Source organism: Ranitomeya variabilis, chromosome 2 (genome assembly GCF_051348905.1).
Source record: "Ranitomeya variabilis isolate aRanVar5 chromosome 2, aRanVar5.hap1, whole genome shotgun sequence".
Classification (NCBI taxonomy): domain Eukaryota; kingdom Metazoa; phylum Chordata; class Amphibia; order Anura; family Dendrobatidae; genus Ranitomeya; species Ranitomeya variabilis.
Window position 1 is genome coordinate 241,167,200 of NC_135233.1, and position 22,917 is coordinate 241,190,116.

Sequence of the window (22,917 nt, forward strand, 5' to 3'; positions counted from 1 at the left end):
ATATATATATATACACACACACATATATATATATATATATATATATATATATATATATATATATATATATATATATATATATATATATATATATATATATATATATATATATATATATAGTGATGCAGTGACCCCTGTTACAGGTAGGGGGCGCTGCATGGTCTTTCCAGAATACGAATGGAGGCGTATTGTGGCCATAGGAATGCATGGCAGTCACTGGCATAACTGTGGTGATGAGAGACAAAGTCCGGCATTGTTGTGAATGGCCGGTATGTGTGTCACAGAGGAAGATACTCTGCGCTGTAAGCCTGAAGTAAGGTTGTCCTGGGACCTGTAGTCCCACAAGTAATTGTGTTGTTTTAGAGGGAGGCTGGGCGGGTCGAACTAGCCACACACACACCACCCATCTATGGGAGTGGCTACAGCTTGGGTGTGGGTCACATGGTTCCTGTGTATGGACCTGAATGCTTCTTGGCTGGAAGGTCCTGTGAGAGGAAAGGTTTGGGTGGTGTGAGGTCCAGAGTGGGGACCGGACCCCTGAAGAGTACCTGGTAAGGCTGTGGTCCTGAGTAGCCTGGGTGTTGGGAGGTCCAGAGTAGGGACCGGAACCCTGAAGAGCTCCTGGTGAGGCCGTGATCCTGAGTGTTGGGAGGTCCGGAGTGTGGACTGGATCCCTGAAGAGCATCTGGTGAGGCTGTGATCCTGAGTGTTGGGAGGTCCAGAGTGTAGACCGGATCCCTGAGGAGCACCTGGTGAGGCCATGATCCTGAGTGACCTCTGTGTTAGGAGGTCCTGTGTATGGACTGGATCCCTGAAGAGCACGAGGTGAGGCCATGGATCTGCAAAGCTGGTGACGTCTACTGTGTGGGGAAAGCTACCGTCCTTTGGTGAGTCTGGAACCAACTAGTGTATGTCTGTCAGGCAAGTTGGTGTTACCAGTTAGGCAGCTTCTCCAATGGATATAAAGAACTGTTCGGCGTTTGATCTCCTGCAGAAACTGGGCAGAGAAGTCTGCTGTACTTAGAGACTCCTTATTAAAGCCGAGTACAAAGAAGCATTATGACCTGTGCGGTCACCCATGGTAACTGGACGGACTGAGGTCCAGCATGTTTAATGACCGCAACTAAATGTGATGTCCTGGTACAGTGTGTAATGCACTGTTCGAGATAGACTGTTCTGTGTTAAAAAGTGTTCCTGTGTACTTTGAATCCATTTGCTAAGCGAATATTCCCCAAACCGTTAGTGAGCGCCATCTCATAATATATATATATATATATATATATATATATATATATATATATATATATATATATATATATATATATATATATATATATATATATATATATACACACAGTGGGGCAAAAAAGTATTTAGTCAGTCAGCAATAGTGCAAGTTCCACCACTTAAAAAGATGAGAGGCGTCTGTAATTTACATCATAGGTAGACCTCAACTATGGGAGACAAACTGAGAAAAAAAACAGAAAATCACATTTTCTGCTTTTTTATCATTTTATTTGCATATTATGGTGGCAAATAAGTATTTGGTCAGAAACAAAATTTCATCTCAATACTTTGTAATATATCCTTTGTTGGCAATGACAGAGGTCAAACGTTTTCTGTAAAGGTACCTTCACACGAAGCGACGCTGCAGCGATAGCGACAACGATGCCGATCGCTGCAGCGTCGCTGTTTGATCGCTGGAGAGCTGTCACACAGACCGCTCTCCAGCGACCAACGATGCCGAGGTCCCCGGGTAACCAGGGTAAACATCGGGTTGCTAAGCGCAGGGCCGCGCTTAGTAACCCGATGTTTACCCTGGTTACCAGCGTAAAAGTAAAAAAAACAAACAGTACATACTCACCTGCGCGTCCCGCAGCGTCTGCTTCCTGACACTGACTGAGCTCCGGCCCTAACAGCACAGCGGTGACATCACCGCTGTGCTTTCACTTTCACTTTAGGGCCGGCGCTCAGTAAGTGTCAGGAAGCAGATGCTGGGGGACGCGCAGGTGAGCATGTACTGTTTGTTTTTTTTACTTTTACGCTGGTAACCAGGGTAAACATCGGGTTACTAAGCGCGGCCCTGCGCTTAGCAACCCGATGTTTACCCTGGTTACCAGTGTAAAACATCGCTGGGTATCGTTGCTTTTGCTTTCAAACACAACGATACACAGCGATCGGACGACCAAATAAAGTTCTGGACTTTATTCAGCGACCAGCGACATCACAGCAGGATCCTGATCGCTGCTGCGTGTCAAACGATACGATATCGCTAGCGAGGACGCTGCAAAGTCACGGATCGCTAGCGATGTCGTTTCGTGTGAAGGTACCTTTAGTCTTCACAAGGTTGCCACACACTGTTGTTGGTATGTTGGCCCATTCCTCCATGCAGATCTCCTCTAGAGCAGTGATGTTTTTGGCTTTTCGCTTGGCAACACGGACTTTCAACTCCCTCCAAAGGTTTTCTATAGGGTTGAGATCTGGAGACTGGCTAGGCCACTCCAGGACCTTGAAATGCTTCTTACGAAGCCACTCCTTCGTTGCCCTGGCGGTGTGCTTTGGATCATTGTCATGTTGAAAGACCCAGCCACGTTTCATCTTCAATGCCCTTGCTGATGGAAGGAGGTTTGCACTCAAAATCTCACGATACATGGCCCCATTCATTCTTTCATGTACCCGGATCAGTCGTCCTGGCCCCTTTGCAGAGAAACAGCCCCAAAGCATGATGTTTCCACCACCATGCTTTACAGTAGGTATGGTGTTGGATGGATGCAACGCAGTATTCTTTTTCCTCCAAACACGACAAGTTGTGTTTCTACCAAACAGTTCCAGTTTGGTTTCATCAGACCATAGGACATTCTCCCAAAACTCCTCTGGATCATCCAAATGCTCTCTAGCAAACTTCAGACGGGCCCGGACATGTACTGGCTTAAGCAGTGGGACACGTCTGGCCATGGTGGCGTAGTGTGTTACTTATGGTAGGCCTTGTTACATTGGTCCCAGCTCTCTGCAGTTCATTCACTAGGTCCCCCCGCGTGGTTCTGGGATTTTTGCTCACCGTTCTTGTGATCATTCTGACCCCACGGGGTGGGATTTTGCGTGGAGCCCCAGATCGAGGGAGATTATCAGTGGTCTTGAATGTCTTCCATTTTCTAATTATTGCTCCCACTGTTGATTTCTTCACTCCAAGCTGGTTGGCTATTGCAGATTCAGTCTTCCCAGCCTGGTGCAGGGCTACAATTTTGTTTCTGGTGTCCTTTGACAGCTCTTTGGTCTTCACCATAGTGGAGTTTGGAGTCAGACTGTTTGAGGGTGTGCACAGGTGTCCTTTTATACTGATAACAAGTTTAAACAGGTGCCATTACTACAGGTAATGAGTGGAGGAAAGAGGAGACTCTTAAAGAAGAAGTTACAGGTCTGTGAGAGCCAGAAATCTTGATTGTTTGTTTCTGACCAAATACTTATTTTCCACCATAATATGCAAATAAAATGATAAAAAAACAGAAAATGTGATTTTCTGGATTTTTTTTCTCAGTTTGTCTCCCATAGTTGAGGTCTACCTATGATGTAAATTACAGACGCCTCTCATCTTTTTAAGTGGTGGAACTTGCACTATTGCTGACTGACTAAATACTTTTTTGCCCCACTGTATATACATACAGTACAGACCAAAAGTTTGGACACATCTTCTCATTTAATGATTTTTCTGTATTTTCATGACTATGAAAATTGTACATTCACACTGAAGGCATCAAAACTATGAATTAACACACGTGGAATTATATACTTAACAAAAAAGTGTGAAACAATTGAAATGATGTCTTATATTCTAGGTTCTTCATCGTAGCCACCATTTGCTTTGATGACTGCTTTGCACACTCTTGGCATTCTCTTGATGAACTTCAAGAGGCAGTCACTGGAAATGGTCTTCCAACAATCTTGAAGGAGTTCCCAGAGATGCTTAGCACTTGTTTGTCCTTTTGCCTTCACTGTAGTCCATCTCACCCCAAACCATCTCGATTGGGTTCAGATCTGGTGACTGTGGAGGCCAGGTCATCTGGCATAGCACCCCATCACTCTCCTTATTAGTCAAATAGCCCTTACACAGCCTGGAGGTGTGTTTGGGGTCATTGTCCAGTTGAAAAATAAATGATGGTCCAACTAAACGCAAACCGGATGGAATACCATGCCGCTGCAAGATGCTGTGGTAGCCATGCTGGTTCAGTATGCCTTCAATTTTGAATAAATCCCCAATAGTGTCACCAGCAAAGCATCCCCACACCATCACACTTCCTCCTCCATTCTTCACGGTGGGAACCAGGCATATGTAGAGTCCATCCGTTCACCTTTTCTGCGTTGTACAAAGACACGGTGGTTGGAACCAAAGATCTCAAATTTGTACTCATCAGACCAAGGCACAGATTTCCACTGGTCTAATGTCCATTCCTTGTGTTCTTTAACCCAAACAAGTCTCTTCTGTTTGTTGCCTGTCCTTAGCAGAGGTTTCCTAGCAGCTTCTTTAACATGAAGGCCTGCTGCACAAAGTCTCCTCCTAAGGCTGGAGTCACACTCAGCGTAAGACAATACGGAACGTATTTTAAGGCCGTAATACGGAGAAATGTTCCCAAAATAGTGGTCCGTATGTCATCCGTAGGCAGGGTGTGTCAGCGTATTTTGCGCACGGCATCCTCCGTATGTAATCCGTATGGCATCCGTACTGCGATATTTTCTCGCAGGCTTGCAAAACCGACATCTAATGGATTTATGTGCTCAAATGTCCTTTAAAACATATATACAGTATATATACAGGGTGGAGCGCAGTAATTTGCTGATTTGGGAATGAAATAAAAAAATTTTGATCATTAGAAAAATGTATTTTATATTTTAATTATACTGAACAGTAATGGAATTTTTAAATTACATGGTTTTAAATAGTGTATCTGGCAAATGTCGACCTTCGCTATCCACACACTGCTGCATACGTTTTCTGAAGTTTTCATGAACTCTAACAAGCATGTCCACTGGTATTCTGCCAATTTCAGCTTCAATATTGTTCCTTAGGTCTTCCAAGGTGTTGGGACGGTTGATATACACCTTAGACTTCAGGTAACCCCAAAGGAAAAAATCGCATGGGGCTAAATCTGGTGAGCGTGCTGGCCAGTTCACATCTCCCCTCAAAGAGATAAGCCGTCCAGGAAACATTTGCCTCAAACAATTCATGGTAACCCTCGCTGTGTGTGCAGTGGCACCATCCTGTTGGAACCATGTATCCTCTAGTTCCATTGCCTCAAGAGCCGGCTGAAAATAATCCTGTATCATAGACAAGTACCGTTCGGAGTTCACAGTTATGGCACGACCGTTATCCTGAAAAAAGTAAAGACCAATGATGCCTACTCGTGATATGGCGCACCACACAGTGACGCGGTCCGAATGCAGAGGTCTCTCGTGAACTTCTCTGGGGTTTGTTTCACTCCAGTAACGCATATTTTGTTTGTTTACACACCCACTGAGGTGAAAATGTGCCTCATCAGAAAAAAACACAATTGCGTCACGGGGTATCGTTGCTAACATGTCTTCACAAGAGGTCCTCCGTGTCAAATAGTCCCGTGCTGACAATTGTTGGACCACGCACATTTTATACGGGTGAAAATTCAGTTCATCATGAAGAATCCGGTGGAGAGAATGTCTTGAAATGCCAAGAGCAAATGATTGCTTCCGAGCAGAGCGTTTCGGAGATTGCAGTACTGCTGCTCTAACTCTCTCGATGTTTTGTGGTGTTGTAATCCTTCTCTCAGGTCCCCTTCGTACACATGACACATTCCCTGCTGTTCTGAATGCATTCACCCAATTTACAATTGATTGCCATCCAGGAACACGTCCGCGTGGAGGAACAGCGAATTGTAAACGAAAAGCACGCTGCACTGCAATGATCGAGTGGGCATTTGAAAAATACGCTTCAACACAAAATGACCTCTCCTCACGTGTCCACTGCATGATGGCAACTGAAAGGCGGAGGAATACAAATCTCCCATCAGCCACTGTAAGCCACACCCACTCTCCCCTCTCTTCGACCGACAGTGCCGCCACAGCATGCAGTGCAAAAAAGCAAATTACCGCGCTCCACCCTGTATATATATATATATATATATATATATATATATATATATATATCTCATTGAGACACATATATATATATTCTGTATTTATATTTAATTCAGCGCGATATATGTGAAAAGCCGGTAATTCAATTGCCGGCTTCTCATTTCTCCTTCCCAAACCCGACAGGATATGAGACATGGTTTACATATAGTAAACCATCTCATATCCCCTCTTTTTTTTGCATATTCCACACTACTAATGTTAGTAGTGTGTATGTGCAAAATTTGGTTGCTGTAGCTGCTAAAATAAAGGGTTAAATGGCGGAAAAAATTGGCTTGGGCTCCCGCGCAATTTTCTCCGCCAGAATGGTAAAGCCAGTGACTGAGGGCAGATATTAATAGCCTAGAGAGGGTCCATGGTTATTGGCCCCCCCTGGCTACAAACATCTGCCCCCAGCCACCCCAGAAAAGGAACATCTGGAAGATGCGCCTATTCTGGCACTTGGCCACTCTCTTCCCACTCCCGTGTAGCGGTGGGATATGGGGTAATGAAGGGTTAATATCGCCTTGCTATTGTAAGGTGACATTAAGCCAGGTTAATAATGGAGAGGCGTCAATTATGACACCTATCCATTATTAATCCAATTGTATGAAAGGGTTAAAAAACACACACACACATTATTAAAAATTATTTTAATGAAATAAACACACAGGTTGTTTTAATATTTTATTGCTCTCTCAATCCACCTGCAGACCCTCGCTTGGCAAAATAATAAACCCACAATATACATACCATCCGAGGATCTGTCAGGTCCCATGATGTAAATCCTTCTGAAGGGGTTAAATCAATTTACAGGCAGGAGCTGCGCTAAAGCACTCGCTCGTGCCTGTAATCCCCGGGTGCTGAAAGGAAAGCAGGGTGATCTGTACTTAGATTGAGTTGCGTTGAGGCGCCCTCTGGTGGATGAACTCATATGAACTCGAGCGTGGGAACTTTTCCAAGGCTCCAGTTCATGAGGACATCCACCAGAGGGCGCTTCACCGCAACTTCATGTTCAGCAGAATAAATAGAGCCTTTCTGGCATAACGGTAAAACTAAAAGATAACATATGACAAAGTCCACTTGTCTGAGTTAATTCGCCTTCTCAGACCACCAGGTGTATTTAACTCCCCCTTGAGCCTCCATTTGGAGTCTTGCTCTATCCAAATCACAGCACAGCCACTGTCTCTGAAGCCAAGCTATTTGACCCCTTAAGGACCAAGCCACTTTGTAGGTTAATTACCAGGCCTTAATTTTGAAATCTGACCACTGTCACTTTATGTGGTTATAAATGTGGAGCGCTTCAACGGATCCCACTGATTCTGAGATTGTTTATGTGACAGATTGTACTTTATGATAGTGGTAACATTTCTTCAAAATTTCTTGTGTGTTATTCGTGAAAAAAATGTGAATTTGGCAAAAATCTTGAAAATTTCACAATTTTCAAACTTTTAATTTTTATTCCCCTAAATCGGAGCATTATGTCACGCAAAGTAGTTATAAAGTAGACATGTCGGAAATGTTATTTATTATCAGCACAATTTTTGAAACAGAATTTTTCCAACAAAATTTACAAAACCATTTTTTTTGAGGACCACCTCATTTGAAGTGACTTTGGGGGCCTATATGACAGAAAATACTCAAAAGTGACACCATTCTTAAAACTGCACCCCTCAAGGTGTTCAAAACTACATTCAATAAGTTTATTAACCCTTCAGTTGCTTCACAAGAATTGAAGCAATGTGGAAGGAAAAACTTTTTTCCAAAAATTTTACTTCGGACATATTGTGGTTCATTTTCTCCTGATACTCTTGAGAAAATAAAAAAAAAATTATTTGTTATGCAATTTCTCCTGAGTACACTGATAACCCATGTGTGGAGTAAGACCACTCTTTAGGCACACGGCAGGGCTCGGAAGTGAAGGAGCACAATTTGAGGTTTTGAATGTAAAATAGGCTGAAATTGAGAGAGGACGCCATGTCGCGTTTGGAGAGCCCCTGATGTGCTTAAACAGTTTAAACCCCCCACAAAGTGACCCCATTCTGGAAATGACCCCTCAAGGGTCTTATCTAGAATTTTATTCCATTGGGTAGTGAAGAAAAAATAATTCAATTTTTACAACAAAAATTTTGTTTTAGTCCCAGATTTAAAGCAAACCTGTCACCCCCAAAATCGATGGTGAGGTAAGCTCACCGCCATCAGGGGCTTATCTGCGGCATTCTGTAATGCTGTAGATAAGCCGCCGATGTTACCTGAAAGAGGAGAAAAAGACGTTAGATTATACTCACCCAGGGGCGGTCCCGCTCCGATGGGCGTCTCAGGTCCGGTACAGCGCCTCCCATCTTCATTCCATGACGTCCTCTTCTGGTCTTCACGCCGCTGCTTCGGCGCAGGCGTACTTTGTCTGCCCAGTTGAGGGCAGAGCAAAGTACTGCAGTGCGCAGGCGCCGGTAAGGTCAGAGAGGCCCGGCGCCTGCGCACTGCAGTACTTTGCTCTGCCCTCAACAGGGCAGACAAAGTACGCCTGCGCCGAAGCCGCGGCGCAGAGACCAGAAGAGTACGTCATGGAATGAAGATGGGAGGCACCGGATCGGACCTGGGACACCCATTTGACCACGGACCGCAGCGGGACCGCCCAGGTGAGTATATTATAACCTCTTTTTCTCCTCTTTCAGGTAACATCGGGGGCTTATCTACAGCATTACAGAATGCTGTAGATAAGCCCCTGATGACAGTGAGCTTACCTCACCATCGATTTTGGGGGTGACAGGTTCCCTTTAACATTTTCACATAAGACGTGGGTAAAATTGGCTCTAGGATCTGTCCCACAATTTCTGCTGAATATAGAAATACCCCTTATGTGCCTGTACAGTACTGCTTAGCCATACGGAGAGACTTGTTAGGGATGTAGCGCTATTTGCCTCCTGGAGCGCTGATTTTCCTAGAATAGTAGAGCTGAGTTGCTGCACTGATCAGGCAGGGAGTGCTGATATTTCGCATCTTCTGTGTGATCATGATTGACTGACCGGTCACAGCAATCTGGGTGCGGGGACCGACAGCATGGGTCCCTGCAACTCTTCCCGTGCCTCTCAGCTGTCACAGACAGCTGTCGGCACTGAACTGTCCACGCAGTGATAGTTTAAATAAATGACAGACACAGTCCATCCTGGTGAGGGAACTGACACCCGGCCACGACGGACTGTGTCCATCATTGGACATTGCGGGGTTATGCCAGACCATGTGATGATCACATGTCAGTACACATGCCAATGTCGGCGCTGCAGTTGGAGATATGGTGGACAGTAACCTTCCCTCCCACTCTACAGGTGTCCACCTAAAACCGGCCCATGTCTGCAGCTTTATTTTAACCCTCACAACACAGTATGCTGAAGGAAAACATCCTGGTTTCACATCTCTGACACCATTTTTGACACACATCTCCCCTCATACTTGTAGCAATCCAGAATTACAGCTCATAGCAAAGATCACTGCTTCTTTTATAGTTCAGGTTTTTATTGGAAACGTCAAGAAGCTTGTGTAATGCACGGGACAGTAAACATTTCCTACATCATATAAATCTGTTTAAACAACAAGTACTATTGGGAGATTTTAACTCAGAAGCAGCACAATTTTGAATTCAGCTCTGGACTATTTTACAGGCTATAACTCAGGATCAGTACTAGATTTATGATGCTGTGTATATGCTGTTGATTTGGACACTTTTTGGCAAGTGTGTTTTACTTAAATGCATGTATTTTTGGCTTAAAATAATTTTTGGAATTTGATTGTAACTTTTGCATCATTTCCCCTTTATTAGCTCATTGTTGTTCTGCCGCTTGCTGGCTGCAAACAGCTGAAAACCTGTCAACGAGCTCCTTCTGATGAGGGAATTTATAACTCTTATCTTTATCTGAGACTCCTTTCAGGAGGACTGAAGAACAAAGAAAAGAGTAATAAACTCTCTTGTCAAAACAAGCGCACTGATGTTTTTTCAGTTAACTCATTCTGCAGCAAGCAATAGACAGTGCAACAACCCCCCAAATTGCATTTCTATTGGATGCATATTGGTTCTGCTAGGAAACTGCTGCTTAGAAGCCATCTGTACTTTTGCAAACTTTTTAGTTCTTTTATTTGATCTGCTTTAAATAAATATCACATTTTTAAACAGTCTTGGTTAATAAAAAAAACATAGATAAACTCTCCCATAGAGGATGCAGGTGCACTCCGCCAAGTGTTCCTGTGTATGGCGGAGTCGAGGGAGAGAGCTATCTAATATGTATAGGGGACCTTTACAGATTGATGTCCATATGGGAGGGAAAATCACTGGCCAGGGCCTTCAGTTGGGGTCTAAATTGAGAACTGGCGTACAGGAGAGTCATCGCTTTGTCATAGAGACCAGAGTTTTCATTTACTAATGATTTGTATTTTTTTTTCTGTGCAGGTCAGCCCGGATTGTCACAGTCCATCAACAGCTGAGGCTGAGCTGATCTCCCAGCACCTCGTAGGGGAGTATGTATAAGAGAAATGGCCTTATGGCCAGTGTGACGGTCACCTCCCCAACTCCTGAGGTACGGGCTCATGTTTATCTAGACATGTTGTTTCTCCACATGAAAACATTCATACAAGCTTGCTTTGGCATTTGAATGAGCAAAATACTGCCACCCGAAGCGCAAAACTAAAATGATTTATGAGCTGTATTTATGTTTTTAAGTGCCGTGGGTAGTATTACTTTATTATTAATGTGCTGTATTTATGACTGTTTACACACATCTCATTTAAGCATTTATTTCCCATGAAACATGGAATATTTTCCCCGGCCACCTCTCAATGTTTCACAGCTTTTTGTTATTAAGGGAAATAAAAAGTCAGTGGTCGATCTCACTTACTCCATCCAATATTCCTTTACATGTGCTAATAACATATTTTTGTTTTGTTTTTTCATGATGTCTAAACTGGTTTATCTAATTACTTCTTAATGTCGAAATAGCATTTGGAGGTTTTATAACTACAATTCATTTCAGTGTAGACTGACCATGCATTTGGCAGTCCCCTCCTCTGAAAGGATTCTTAACCCCTTCAAGACCGGAGGTATTTTATTTTTTTATTTTTCTGTCACTATGGACATGTGAGGGCTTGTTTTTTGCGGGACGAGTTGTACTTTTGAACGACACCATTGGTTTTAACATATCGTGTACTGGAAAAGGGGAAAAAAATTCCAAGTGCGGTGAAATTGCAAAAAAAGTGCAGTCCAACAGTTGTTTTTTTTTTTTGTTTTCTTACTATGTTCGCTAAATGCTAAAACTGACCTGCAATTATGAATCTCCACTTCATTACAAGTTCACAGATACCAAACATGTCTAGGTTTTTTTTTTATTTATGTGGTGAAAAAAAAAAAAATCTAAATTTTGTTAAAAAAATAAAAATTGCGCCAGTTTCCGATACCCGTAGCGTCTCCACTTTTCGTGATCTCTGGTTGGGTGAGGGCTTATTCTTTGCGCGCCGAGCTGTCGTTTTTAATGATTCCATTTTGGTGGAGATATGATCTTTTGTTTGCCCATTATTACATTTTAATGCATTGTTGCGGTGACAAAAAAGCGTATTTCTGGCATTTTGACTTTTTTTTTTCTCACTATGCAGTTTAGCGATCAGGTTAATCCTTTTTGTTTCTTCATTGATTGATCAATTGATTCTCAACACGGCGATAACAAACTTGTATATTTTATTTTTATTTTTTGGTATAGCTTTATGTTGAATGGGGCAAAAGGGGGTGACTTGAACTTACATTTTTTTCATATCTTTAAAAACTTTTTTTTAACTTTTGGCATGCTTCAATAGTCTCCAAGGCAGACTAGAAGTTGCCATAACCTGATCGGCTTTGCTACATACAGGCGACAATCAGATTACCTGTATGTAGTAGAATTACTCACTTGCTATGTGCGCCAACCACCGGGCGGTGCTCATCGTAAACCGGCAGTGACAACCATAGAGGAACACCTGACGGGGATCACCGATGGGCTGATTTACGGATGTCGGTAAGGGTTTAAGCTTATAAATAATTATGATAAGTTGTAGTTCCTGTATAGAACTGTTCATTCTTGGGGGTATGAGTTGTGAGACCTCCACCAATCACTCAAACCAAGTATAGTCGTTTGAGATTGACACAAATTTGCGTTTTCTCTGTTTACTCCGTCATAGTTTTTAGATCTTTTAATCAAGTGTACTTATGGTTACTGAAGTACAATTAGAAGCGTTTCATAAGTTTTTACATTTTTATTAACAAATATATGAAGTTTATGCAAAGACTCAATATCCAGACTCCTGCCCTTTGGCCTGGCAGGTGGATATGAGCTTCTGGGCCAAATCCTGACAATGACCACCTATTCTTGCCTTATTGATGCTTGGCGTTTATCACAATTTCTGTGATTTTTTTGTCCTCCCTTTTTTTGAGTATTGACCACAGGGGACTTTCCTGGCCATAGACCCAACATTTCAGTGTATTGTTCACTGAGCCACTTAACTATCACTTTGATTTTATGACATGGTAGAAAAAGCATTGGTCATTACCAAATTGCTCCTAGATAGATGAGAGAAGTTGCTCTTGGAGGATGTTTAGATCCCATTCTTTATTCATGGCAGTGCTCTTAGGCAAAATTGTGATGAAAAGCAACCCCACACATGAAAGGTCTCAGGATACTTTACTGTTTTCATGACACATGACCTAGCACTCAACTTTTCATCTTTAGACGATCATTCTTCCAGATGCCGGAAACAGTCTGAAGGGGGCTTCATCAGAAAATATAACTTTACCCAAGACCTCTGCTGTCCAGTCCCCTTACTTCCCTTAATTTTGTCTCATGAAATTCCGTTCAGACTGTTTGAAACATCTGGAAGAATAATTGTCCAAAGAAGAAAGGATTATGCTGCTATAAGTTGAGGGCCATGCCAACAGTAAAGCATCCGCAGACCAGAGTCTTTGCATAAACAACTGATTCAAAGATCTAGAAACAATGAAGCAGCAAACATTGTGAAACTACAAATTTGTGTGAGTCTCAAAAACGTTTTGCCACGACTGTACATGCAGAGCAGTGTACGGGCCCATAGACGTTTTATTGTACTCCACTCTTAGGGTACCGTCTCACAGTGGCACTTTGGTCGCTACGACGGCACGATCCGTGACGTTCCAGCGATATACTTACGATCTCGCTGTGTCTGACACGCAGCAGCGATCAGGGATCCCGCTGAGAATCGTACGTCGTAGCAGATCGTTTGAAACTTTCTTTCGTCGCTGGATCACCCGCTGTCATCGCTGGATCGGTGTGTGTGACACCGATCCAGCGATGTGTTCGCTTGTAAGCAGGGTAAACATCGGGTTACTAAGCGCAGGGCCGCGCTTAGTAACCCGATGTTTACCCTGGTTACCATTGTAAATGTAAAAAAAAAAGCAAACCGTATATACTTACATTCCGGTGCCTGTCACGTCCCTCGCCGGCGGCTTCCCGCACTGACTGTGAGCGCCGGCCGTAAAGTAAAAGCAGAGCACAGCGGTGACGTCACCGATGTTTACCCTGGTTACCCGGGGACTTCGGCATCGTTGGTCACTGGAGAGCTGTCTGTGTGACAGCTCTCCAGCGACCACACAATGACTTACCAACGATCACGGCCAGGTGGTATCTCTGGTCGTGATCGTTGGTAAATCGTTTAGTGTAACGGTACCCTTAGCGCTTCTGCCTCTGCTTTTAAAGAGCTTGGAATGGGCCCTCAGGTGATAGGGCTCAGGTGGAACTGTATCTCTTCACCCCGCAGCTAAAGCGTTTCATCAGACATCTCTCAGGTATATGTTGACTACATTCGGCAATTTTTTATTTTGCTCTTGTACCATAGCAAGTAAAGGGGGTATCTGCTGCATGCCTCTCTAATCAGTCTAATCAGAGGGTTAGCAAAGATTTAATTTAGCATTTCTATATTATTCTTCTGTATAGGTCAACAGTATTTATTTGTTCCCAGACGAAATCATTTTGGTTAAAGTGACCTTCTACTGTAAAAAAAAATTGCCAGCGAACAGGAAAAACATTTTCAATAACAAAAAGTTAGTAGAAATCCCAGGGGGGCTCTGTGCAAAGCCCTTACCCACTGCACTGCCAGACTTGCCCAATAAATAGTGTATTGACCTCACCATTTTTTTCATCTACTGACAATCTTTTACAATAATCGGTATATTAGATGCATCTGTCTTACTGGTGTACTAAAGTGTGAATGCTGAAAAATAAAGGGTTGATTGTGACTTGTAGGATCGCTACTTCCAACAGGTGGCGCTATAGATTTTAAGTCCTCTTTTTCTCAGAAGAGGCAATTTGAATATTTAATGCTGAAAAATAGCAATGAAGAGACCAATTATGTGACCAGGAGCAGTAGTTGCCCCTGATATTTTTGGCAGCACTAGAACTGATGAGCTAGACCTCAGGAATGGCCTTTTCTCCTGCTTTGTATGAGGTAATCTTTCTATAATGAAACTGGACAGTATTAACGTCAATGCAAACCGGCTCTGCACATTTTCACAAGTCCCAGAGAGGCCATGGTCTTCTCCTAGAATTACACAGTGCCGTGTACTGTTTTATTAATGACATAGAAAATTAAGGAAACGCAGAGATAGTATTTTTTTTCTCCACAGTCTATCAAGATAATGTCATTTTTTATTGGCTTTCTAGGATCACGTGAAAGGGAACCTGTCACAAGGTTTGTCCCATATGAGATAGGACCAGTACCTTTCAGCCCTGATATACAGCAGACTAATACGCTGTATATAAGCCCCCAATCCGGCCTACAACAAAAGAAAAAAGACAGTTTATAATACTCACCTACAGGGCAGTCAGGTCCGATGGGCGTCGCTGGTCTTGGTCCAGCGTTTCCTCTCTTCTGCAATGCCATCCTCCTTCTTGCTTCGTGTGGATGACGCATCCTACATCATCCACACAGTGTCCATAGTATCGTGCTCCTGCGCAGGCATACTTCTCTGCACCAACCAGTACAGTACTGCAGTGGGCATTCGCCGGGTCTCTTTGATCTTTTCCAGAGCATGCACACTCCATTAGATCAGACCGCCTCATAGGTGAGTATAATAAAAGGTGTTTTTCTTTTGTTGCAGGCTGGATTGGGGGGATATATACAGCATACTAGTATGCTGTATGTCTGGGCTTCTCATATGGGACAAACCTGGTGACAGGTTCCCTTTTAAGTATGTTTGTGACACCACACATGTCGAAGAACTACAAGTTCCAGTAATCTGTGCCAAGTGAGTCATATAAATTCACAATGCTTAACATGTCTGGAAACACATAATTTCTTACATTTCACTCAAACACCATCTGAAAACTCAAGAATGAGATGGAAATTTGTCACCCATGGGGTCAAGTACAGCATCAGTGCTTGATTCGGAGTTTGCCTCACTAATGTACGGTGCACTCAGAACCAGATGATTTTTAGTTTTGCAATATAGCATTCTATAAAGAAGAATAAAGGGCATATGGACACCAGAGGGGGGTACAGAGAATGGGTCTGTATGAGAATCTCCGGATTAGGAGAACTTGAGATGTCTATATATTGCATTTAAGAATTACTACAGGAAATGTCTAGCTAACTGAAAGTTGAAGCATGGAGCAGGGTCGGAGTTTCTTGGATGAATTGTTTTAGGAGAGAACGCCCTTAAATTACGATAATTTTGCATTTTTTTTTTCCAATTTTCAATTCTGTGCAAGGAGTTTTGGAAAAAAACTGAGTAGAACACTGCTTTTTACTCTCATAATAATAATAGTGAATAATATATTCCACATCCGTAGGATATTGATTACATATTTAGTTATATCCTATCGGTATCAGTCATGCCATGTTGGGTGCTAACTGCTGTTAGATTTGACAGGTGTCTCGTTGAAACCTTTCGAATGCTGCTGTCACGCTATATAGCAAAGTGTAAAAATAAAATAAAAACATTTGTTATTGCTGCCCACACTATTAAAATATCTAAATATTTGTCCCATATGGTAAATGCTGAAGGGAAAAAGAAATCGAAAGGACAAAATCTCTGTACTTTGGTCATGCCCCATCACCCAAAAAATTTCGGAAATAGAAATCAATAGGTCGTATGGACCTCAAAATGGTGAAAATAAAAAAACAAGCCCTGATACAACTCTGTTAACCGAAAATAAAAAGTTACGGCTCTCAGAATTTGGCAAAGTGCAGTTTTTAAAAGTTTTTCTTTAGATAGAAAAAAAAGCAAAAAATAGATCGCCATATCTGTTCTGACTCATTGAAAAAGTTACTAGGTAATTTTTAGTGTAAACTGAACATCGTAAAATCAGCCCCCTCCAAAATAAACAATGGCGGAACTGGTTTTTGTTTGTTTTTTTCAATTCCACCTTATTTGGATTTTTTCTATCAGTTTTCAGTAAATTATATGGTGTGAGGCAGTGACCCCTGTTGCAGCTAGGGGGTGCTGTTTGTGCTCTCCAGAAAGCGCACGGAGGCGTAGTGAGGCCATGAGGGCGTATTGCAGGACTCACAGGTGTGGCTGTAATTAGAATGGTGAAGCAGTGACTGATTTAGGCTACGTTTACATTTGCGTTGTTAGGCGTTGCGTCGGCGACGCAACGCAAAACGCATGCAAAAACGCATTGTTTGGCTTGATTTTGGACGCAAAAAAATGCAACATGCAGCGTCCTGTGCGCCCTGACGCTTGCGGCAAAAATGACGCATGCGTCACAAAACGCAAGACAACGCATGTCCATGCGCCCCCATGTTAAATATAGGGGCGCATGACGCATGCGCCGCTATGCGTCGCCGAACCTGCGCCCGACGCAACGCAAATGTGAACGTAGCCTAACAGCCCTGTAGTATAGGAGGAGGTGTGTCAGTGTTGGTCTGGGAAGGGGACAGAGCAGTTGTCTGCAGAGCACTCCCTGTGTGAGACAACACAGGGGCAAGAGGAAACAAAGAGACTGACACCCTGAGTCTCGGGCTGTCTTTTTTTTTTTTTTACCGGCTGCGATCCGGAGGATACAGCGTGCTGTGCACTGCGTGAGTAAAGAGACTTGGTCCCGGCGTGCGTTCGCCCAGGGAAACTGGACAAAGGGAAGTCCAGCCTGTGTAGGGACTGCAAACTAAAGCCGTGTACTATGTATTCTAATGGACTGTGTGAAGTAACACATTAAAGGAACGTTTTGTTTTGAACTTGCTTGGGTCACTGCCGTTTCACTGCGTACGGTGCTACCGCTACATTACAGTGGTAAAGTGAATGGTATAATTCAGAACTACAACTTGTCACATTTTTTATTATTCTGTTAACGCTTCATACATCTTAGGGAATGTTCACATGTTGCCTTTTTGGCCGCAAAAAAAGTAGCATTTTACTATCACAGCAAAGTGAATTAGATTTCTGAAATGTCATGCACATGTAGCTTATTTTTCCTTGCAGATTTGCATTGGTTTCAATTCCACAGCCATGTCAATTCTTTCAGGGATTTTGCAGCATTTTTCACCGGTTCTCCTAAATGGGAGAAAATGCAGACCAAAAAGTGGCAAAAATGCGCATTTTTATGCAGCTTTTTTCCTGCCAGAATTATTTGTTTTGGAATAGAATTCGTTTTGGTATTTTTCGTCTTTGATGGTAAACTGTTGTAATATCTCTCATAGCTGTTGCTGGCTTTTCTTAATTTTGATGCACTTTTTCAGGTTCTTATTGATGTGGTTGGAAACGTACTAAGTTCGTTAGCTGGAAACTTCTGATACTTTTGACATCGTAATGAGGGATTTTGCATGAAGGTTACAGCTCTGAGCCAAAGTTTGTGGTCAGGTCAGGAGAGCCGGCAAAATGATCATTTTTCCATGGATTCTCTATTTGTTACCTCCTTGTATTTGGCAAGACGAAAGTTACAAAACCAAAAACTGATGAATATTAAAGACTTGAGCATTGAAAAGGGTCTACGAGTCAAGCCAATGACAACAACCCAGGTCTTCAATTATTACCAACAGCCATTTATCACAGCTAGTTCCAAGGCTCGTAGGAGCAGAGGTCTTTTATTTAAGTAAAATTGATTGATGTCAGCTGGAAGAAATACATTTTTTTAAGTTAACAAAAGGCTTGATGGGTGGAAATATTATTTTACAGTGTTATTAAATCGCCCAAACATTCACAAATATCTACTATACAGAAGGAGAAACTCCTGACATTATGAAATCATTAAAACTCAACAACTGAGCCTGCACAACACCCGACAGATGCCGTAAGCCCGCACAATACCCGGCAGATGCCGTAGTTGTTATCTTGCAAGAAGAGGAACTGGAGTAGCTCCTATCACTGTTGTTTAACCACTAAGGCTACTTTCACACAACCGTCGGTACGGCGCCGTCGCAATGCGTTGGGCCGATGTACCGACGGACGCTGAGAAATAACTGCAAGACGTGGGCAGCGGATGCAGTTTTACAAGGCATCCGCTGCCCATTCTGCAGTCCGGGGAGGAGGGGGCGAAAATGGCGGACGCGACGCACAAAAAAAGTTACATGGAACGTTTTTTTGTGCCGACGGTCCGCCAAAACACACCGCATCCGTCGCACGACGGATGTGACGTGTGGCAATCCGTCGCAATGTGTCGCTAATGCAAGTCTATGGAGAAAAAACGCATCCTGCGGGCAACTTTGCAGGATGCGTTTTTTCTCCAAAACGACGCATTGCGACGTACGTCACACGACGCTAGTGTGAAAGTAGCCTTAATGGGAATCTGTCACCCCATTTTAGGCCTATAAGCTGATGCTATAATGCTGTAGATAAGCCCCTGATGTAACATGAAAGATAAGAAAGTTAGAGTTAGATTCTCACCCACGGGTGCTCCCGGTCCAATGGGCTTCCAGGTCCGGCGCCTCCCATCTTCATACGATGACGTCCTCTTCTTTGCTTCCTGTCGTGGCTCCTGCGCAGGCATATTTTATCTGCCCTGTTGAGGGCAGAACAAAGTACTGCAGTGCGCAGGCGCCGGGCAAGCTCAGAGAGGCCCGGCGCCTGCACACTGCAGTACTTTGCTCTGCCTTCAACAGGGCAGACAAAGTAAGCCTGCGCAGGAGCCGCGGCAGGAAGCAAAGAAGAGGACGTCATCCTTTGAAGATGGGAGGCGCCGGACCGCGACGCCCATCGGATCGGACCGAACCGGGACCGCCCCAGGGTGAGTATAATCTAACTTGGTTTTCTTATCTTTCAGGTTACATTGGGGGCTTATCTACAGCAGTGGGGTGACAGATTCCCTTTAAATGTAAATCTTTGATAGTAACATTTAAATGGTCTGATTGCTGGTGTGCTCAGGGAACTCTGGGTGCCAATGGGTTATGATGGCAGCCAGGGTACCTACTGAGGGCCCGTCGTTGTCATCTTTTCCTCCTATGAGGTTCAGCCTATGAACATAATTTTTGCTATAGGCTCTGAACCACTGGAATATTTAAAAAAAAAAAACACCCACAGCTAAAACATCTTTGTTGAGTAAAGGAAACTTTGACCAGTTTATCGTTATGCCTGAGAATAGCCCAAATTTCTCCATTTTGTCCATTATAATTGGAAGGGAAATAATGGAGTTATCACTGAATAATAACAGGTCATCACAAGTTAAGCAATCCTTTCCTCCTTATTTCATATTTAATCCCCCACTATCTCTGGGTTGCAGTCTAATAATACAGGTTAATGGCTCTATTGCAAGAACAAAGAGCATTGGTGACAGAGGGCAGCCCTGCCTGGTACTCCTATATAACTCAGGGGTCAGAAGGTCAGATGTAGCCCCATTTGCCCTTACTCTAGCCATTGGGGCATTTTACAATAACATAATCCACTGAAGGGGCCAAGGATCCAGTCCAAATACCCATTAAGCAAAGAATCAAAGTTCTTTCAAACTTCTTCTGTCAGAAAACTCCCAAATCTAAATCTCTTCCAGCACATAATTCTTGCTGAGTCTGACACTCAAGAGTTTCCATCCATGTAAGGGCATCCTTGGGAGATTGAAAAAATGTAGTAGTGCCCAGAGCCACCACTCTTAATTTAGCAGGAAAAACAATGGAATATTGCAATCCCAGCACTCTGTGACGTTGGTGAATCGTGGGCCCACTATGCCAGGGTCTTGGCTAAGTGGCCACCTGCTTTCCACCCTGAAGGTGGAGTTGGGCTTGAGCTGCAAGTAGCCACCGGGTACCACTGTAGGGCAGTCCCCAATACTGTGGCAGCTAACCCCAAATGTCAGGATAGCAGACACTGATTCTGAGTCAAGGCACCAGAGGTCCTGCAATACTTGCACATGATGAAAAAGACATAGCAATTCAGAAAAACGATTTATTTCTAATTGGAGGTATTTGCTAATATTATTACACCTACTACGTACATATTGGGATAGGATCTTGGAATGGGAATAAGCCTTTAATGCTTCCCAGCTATTGGCTGGGGACATTTCCAGGAATGTGTGCTGCACCTTTAAGAAGTGGGGAGCACGCGCCCTCAGCGCACTGCTGGGAGACCTGCACAGGCCCTGGGAGCAGGAACCTGCGACAGGAAAATAGACTCCACTAAGCGTCGGTGATTATGTCGACATTCCTGCTGGGAGGAGGGGGAGAGACCATGCAGGGACACTGGCGTCGGTGTTACACACTGTTAATGTCTATGAGCATAGCCCTTTTGCGCTGGACATTCACCGAGAAATCTGGAAAAAAGAACACTTGTTTTTCCTCTTCAAGTCTGTCTTGCTTCTCTCGTTATTTCCTTAGTATAATGTCTCGGTCCTTATAATGGAGGATTTTTGTCCCTGAAGGTGGTTTGCACGTTAATGACCAGGCCAATTTTTACAATTCTTCTGGAACGCTTAAACGGATCCCGGTGATTCTGAGATTGTTTCTTCGTCACATATTGTACTTCATGATAGTGGTAAAACAATTTTGATATGACTTGAATTTATTTGTGAAAAAAAATGGAAATTTGGTGAAAATTTAACAATTTTCCAACTTTGAATTTTCATGTCCTTAAATCACAAAGATATGTCACACAAAATACTTAATAAGTAACATTTCCCACGTGTCTACTTTACATCAGCACAATTTTGGAACCAACATTTTTTTTCAAGGGTAACAGGGAAAAATGGATCTGAAAATTTGTTGTGTAATTTCCCCTGAGCATGCCAATACTCAATATGAGGAAGAAAACTACTGTTTGGGTGCACAGCAGGGCTCGGAAAGGAATGAGCATCATTTGACTTTTTGAAAGTAAAATTTCCTGGAATAATTAGCGGACGTCATGTCCCATTTGGAGAGCCCCTGATGTGCTTAAACAGTGGAAACCCTCCACAACTGACCCCATTTTGGAAACTAGACCCCTCAAAGAATGTATTTTGATGCATGGTGAGCACCTTGAACCCCCAGATGCTTCACAGAAGCTTATAACGTTGAGCCGTGAACATAATAAAATCACATTGTCCTCACAAAAATGTTATTTTAGCCCCAAATTTTGCATTTTCATAAGGGTAACAGGAGAAATTGCACCAAACAATTTGTAGTGCAATTTCTCCTGAGTATGCCAATACCCCATATGAGGTGGCATACTAATTATAAGGCACAGTGCAAAGCTCAGAAGAGAAGAGGCGCCATATTGGAGCTTAGATTTTGCTGGAATGGTTTGAGGGTGACATGTCATATTGGCAGAGACCCTGAGGGGCCAGAATAACAGAAACCCCCTATATGTGAACTCATTTTATAAACTACACTCCATAATGAGTTCATGTAGGGGTGCGGTGATCATATTGACTCCGCGGGTATGTCACAGAATTTTATACCATTGCGGTAGTGAAGAAAAAATACTGTATTTCCTGGTGTATAAGACGACTGGGCGTATAAGACGACCCCCAACTTTTCCATATAAAATATGGAATTTGGGATATACCCACCGTATAAGACGGGGGTCATCTTATACGCCCAGTCATCTTATACAGCGTGTGGTTCCCAGGGTCTGGAGGAGAGGAGACTCTCCTTCAGGCCAGGGATCCATATTCATGTAAAAAATAAGAATAAAAATAAAAAATGTGGATATACTCACGTGACCGCTACGTCACCGAAGGTCCTTCACTCACTGCATTCTTAGAAACGGAGGCAGACGCTTGCACCGCTGAGGTCCAGGGTCCGTTGGAGGGGTGAGTATATCCATATTTTTTATTTTGATTCTTTATTTTTTACATGAATATGGATTCTAGGGCCTGAAGGAGAGTCTCCTCTCCTTCAGACCCTGGGAACCATCCAGGATCGCTCTGTGCACCTGTACCCGGCGTATAAGACGACCCCCGACTTTTGGGACAATTTTTAGGGGTTAAAAAGTCGTCTTATACGCCGGAAAATACAGTAACTACGTTTTTAGCAACAAAATTTAGTTTTAGCCCCAGATTTTACATTTTCACACAAGAGGTGGGTAAAAATGATGCCAAAATTTGTCCCACAATTTCTACTGAACGTGGCAATACCCCATATGTAACTGTATAGTTCTACTTAGCCATACAGAAAGACTCAGGAGGAACGGAGTGCTATTTGCCTCCTGGATTGCAGAATTTGCCAGAAGAGTTTGCGGACTCCGTATACAGAGCCCCTAATTGCTAGAAGAGCAGAATCCCCCCTTACTCAAGTGACCCCTTTTTGGAAATTATACCCCTTGGGGAATTTATCTACAGGTATAATGTTGATTTTTTACTTCATGGGTATTTATTTTCCAGAAACAAGCAGCAATGA

At 43.1% G+C, this 22,917-nt stretch overlaps 1 protein-coding gene across 33 annotated transcripts in view; it reads left to right on the forward strand.

Moving 5' to 3' along the window:
- The window catches only part of RALGPS1 (Ral GEF with PH domain and SH3 binding motif 1), a 1,054,187-nt gene that overhangs the window by 275,803 nt on the left and 755,467 nt on the right, over window positions 1–22,917 (forward strand). For all 33 annotated transcript variants that reach the window (XM_077284283.1, XM_077284266.1, XM_077284294.1 and 30 more), the window contains one exon: window positions 10,580–10,706. In XM_077284283.1, the coding sequence (XP_077140398.1) occupies window positions 10,650–10,706 (57 nt within the window). In that variant the 5' untranslated portion in view covers window positions 10,580–10,649. The remainder of the gene's footprint in view (window positions 1–10,579; window positions 10,707–22,917) is intronic.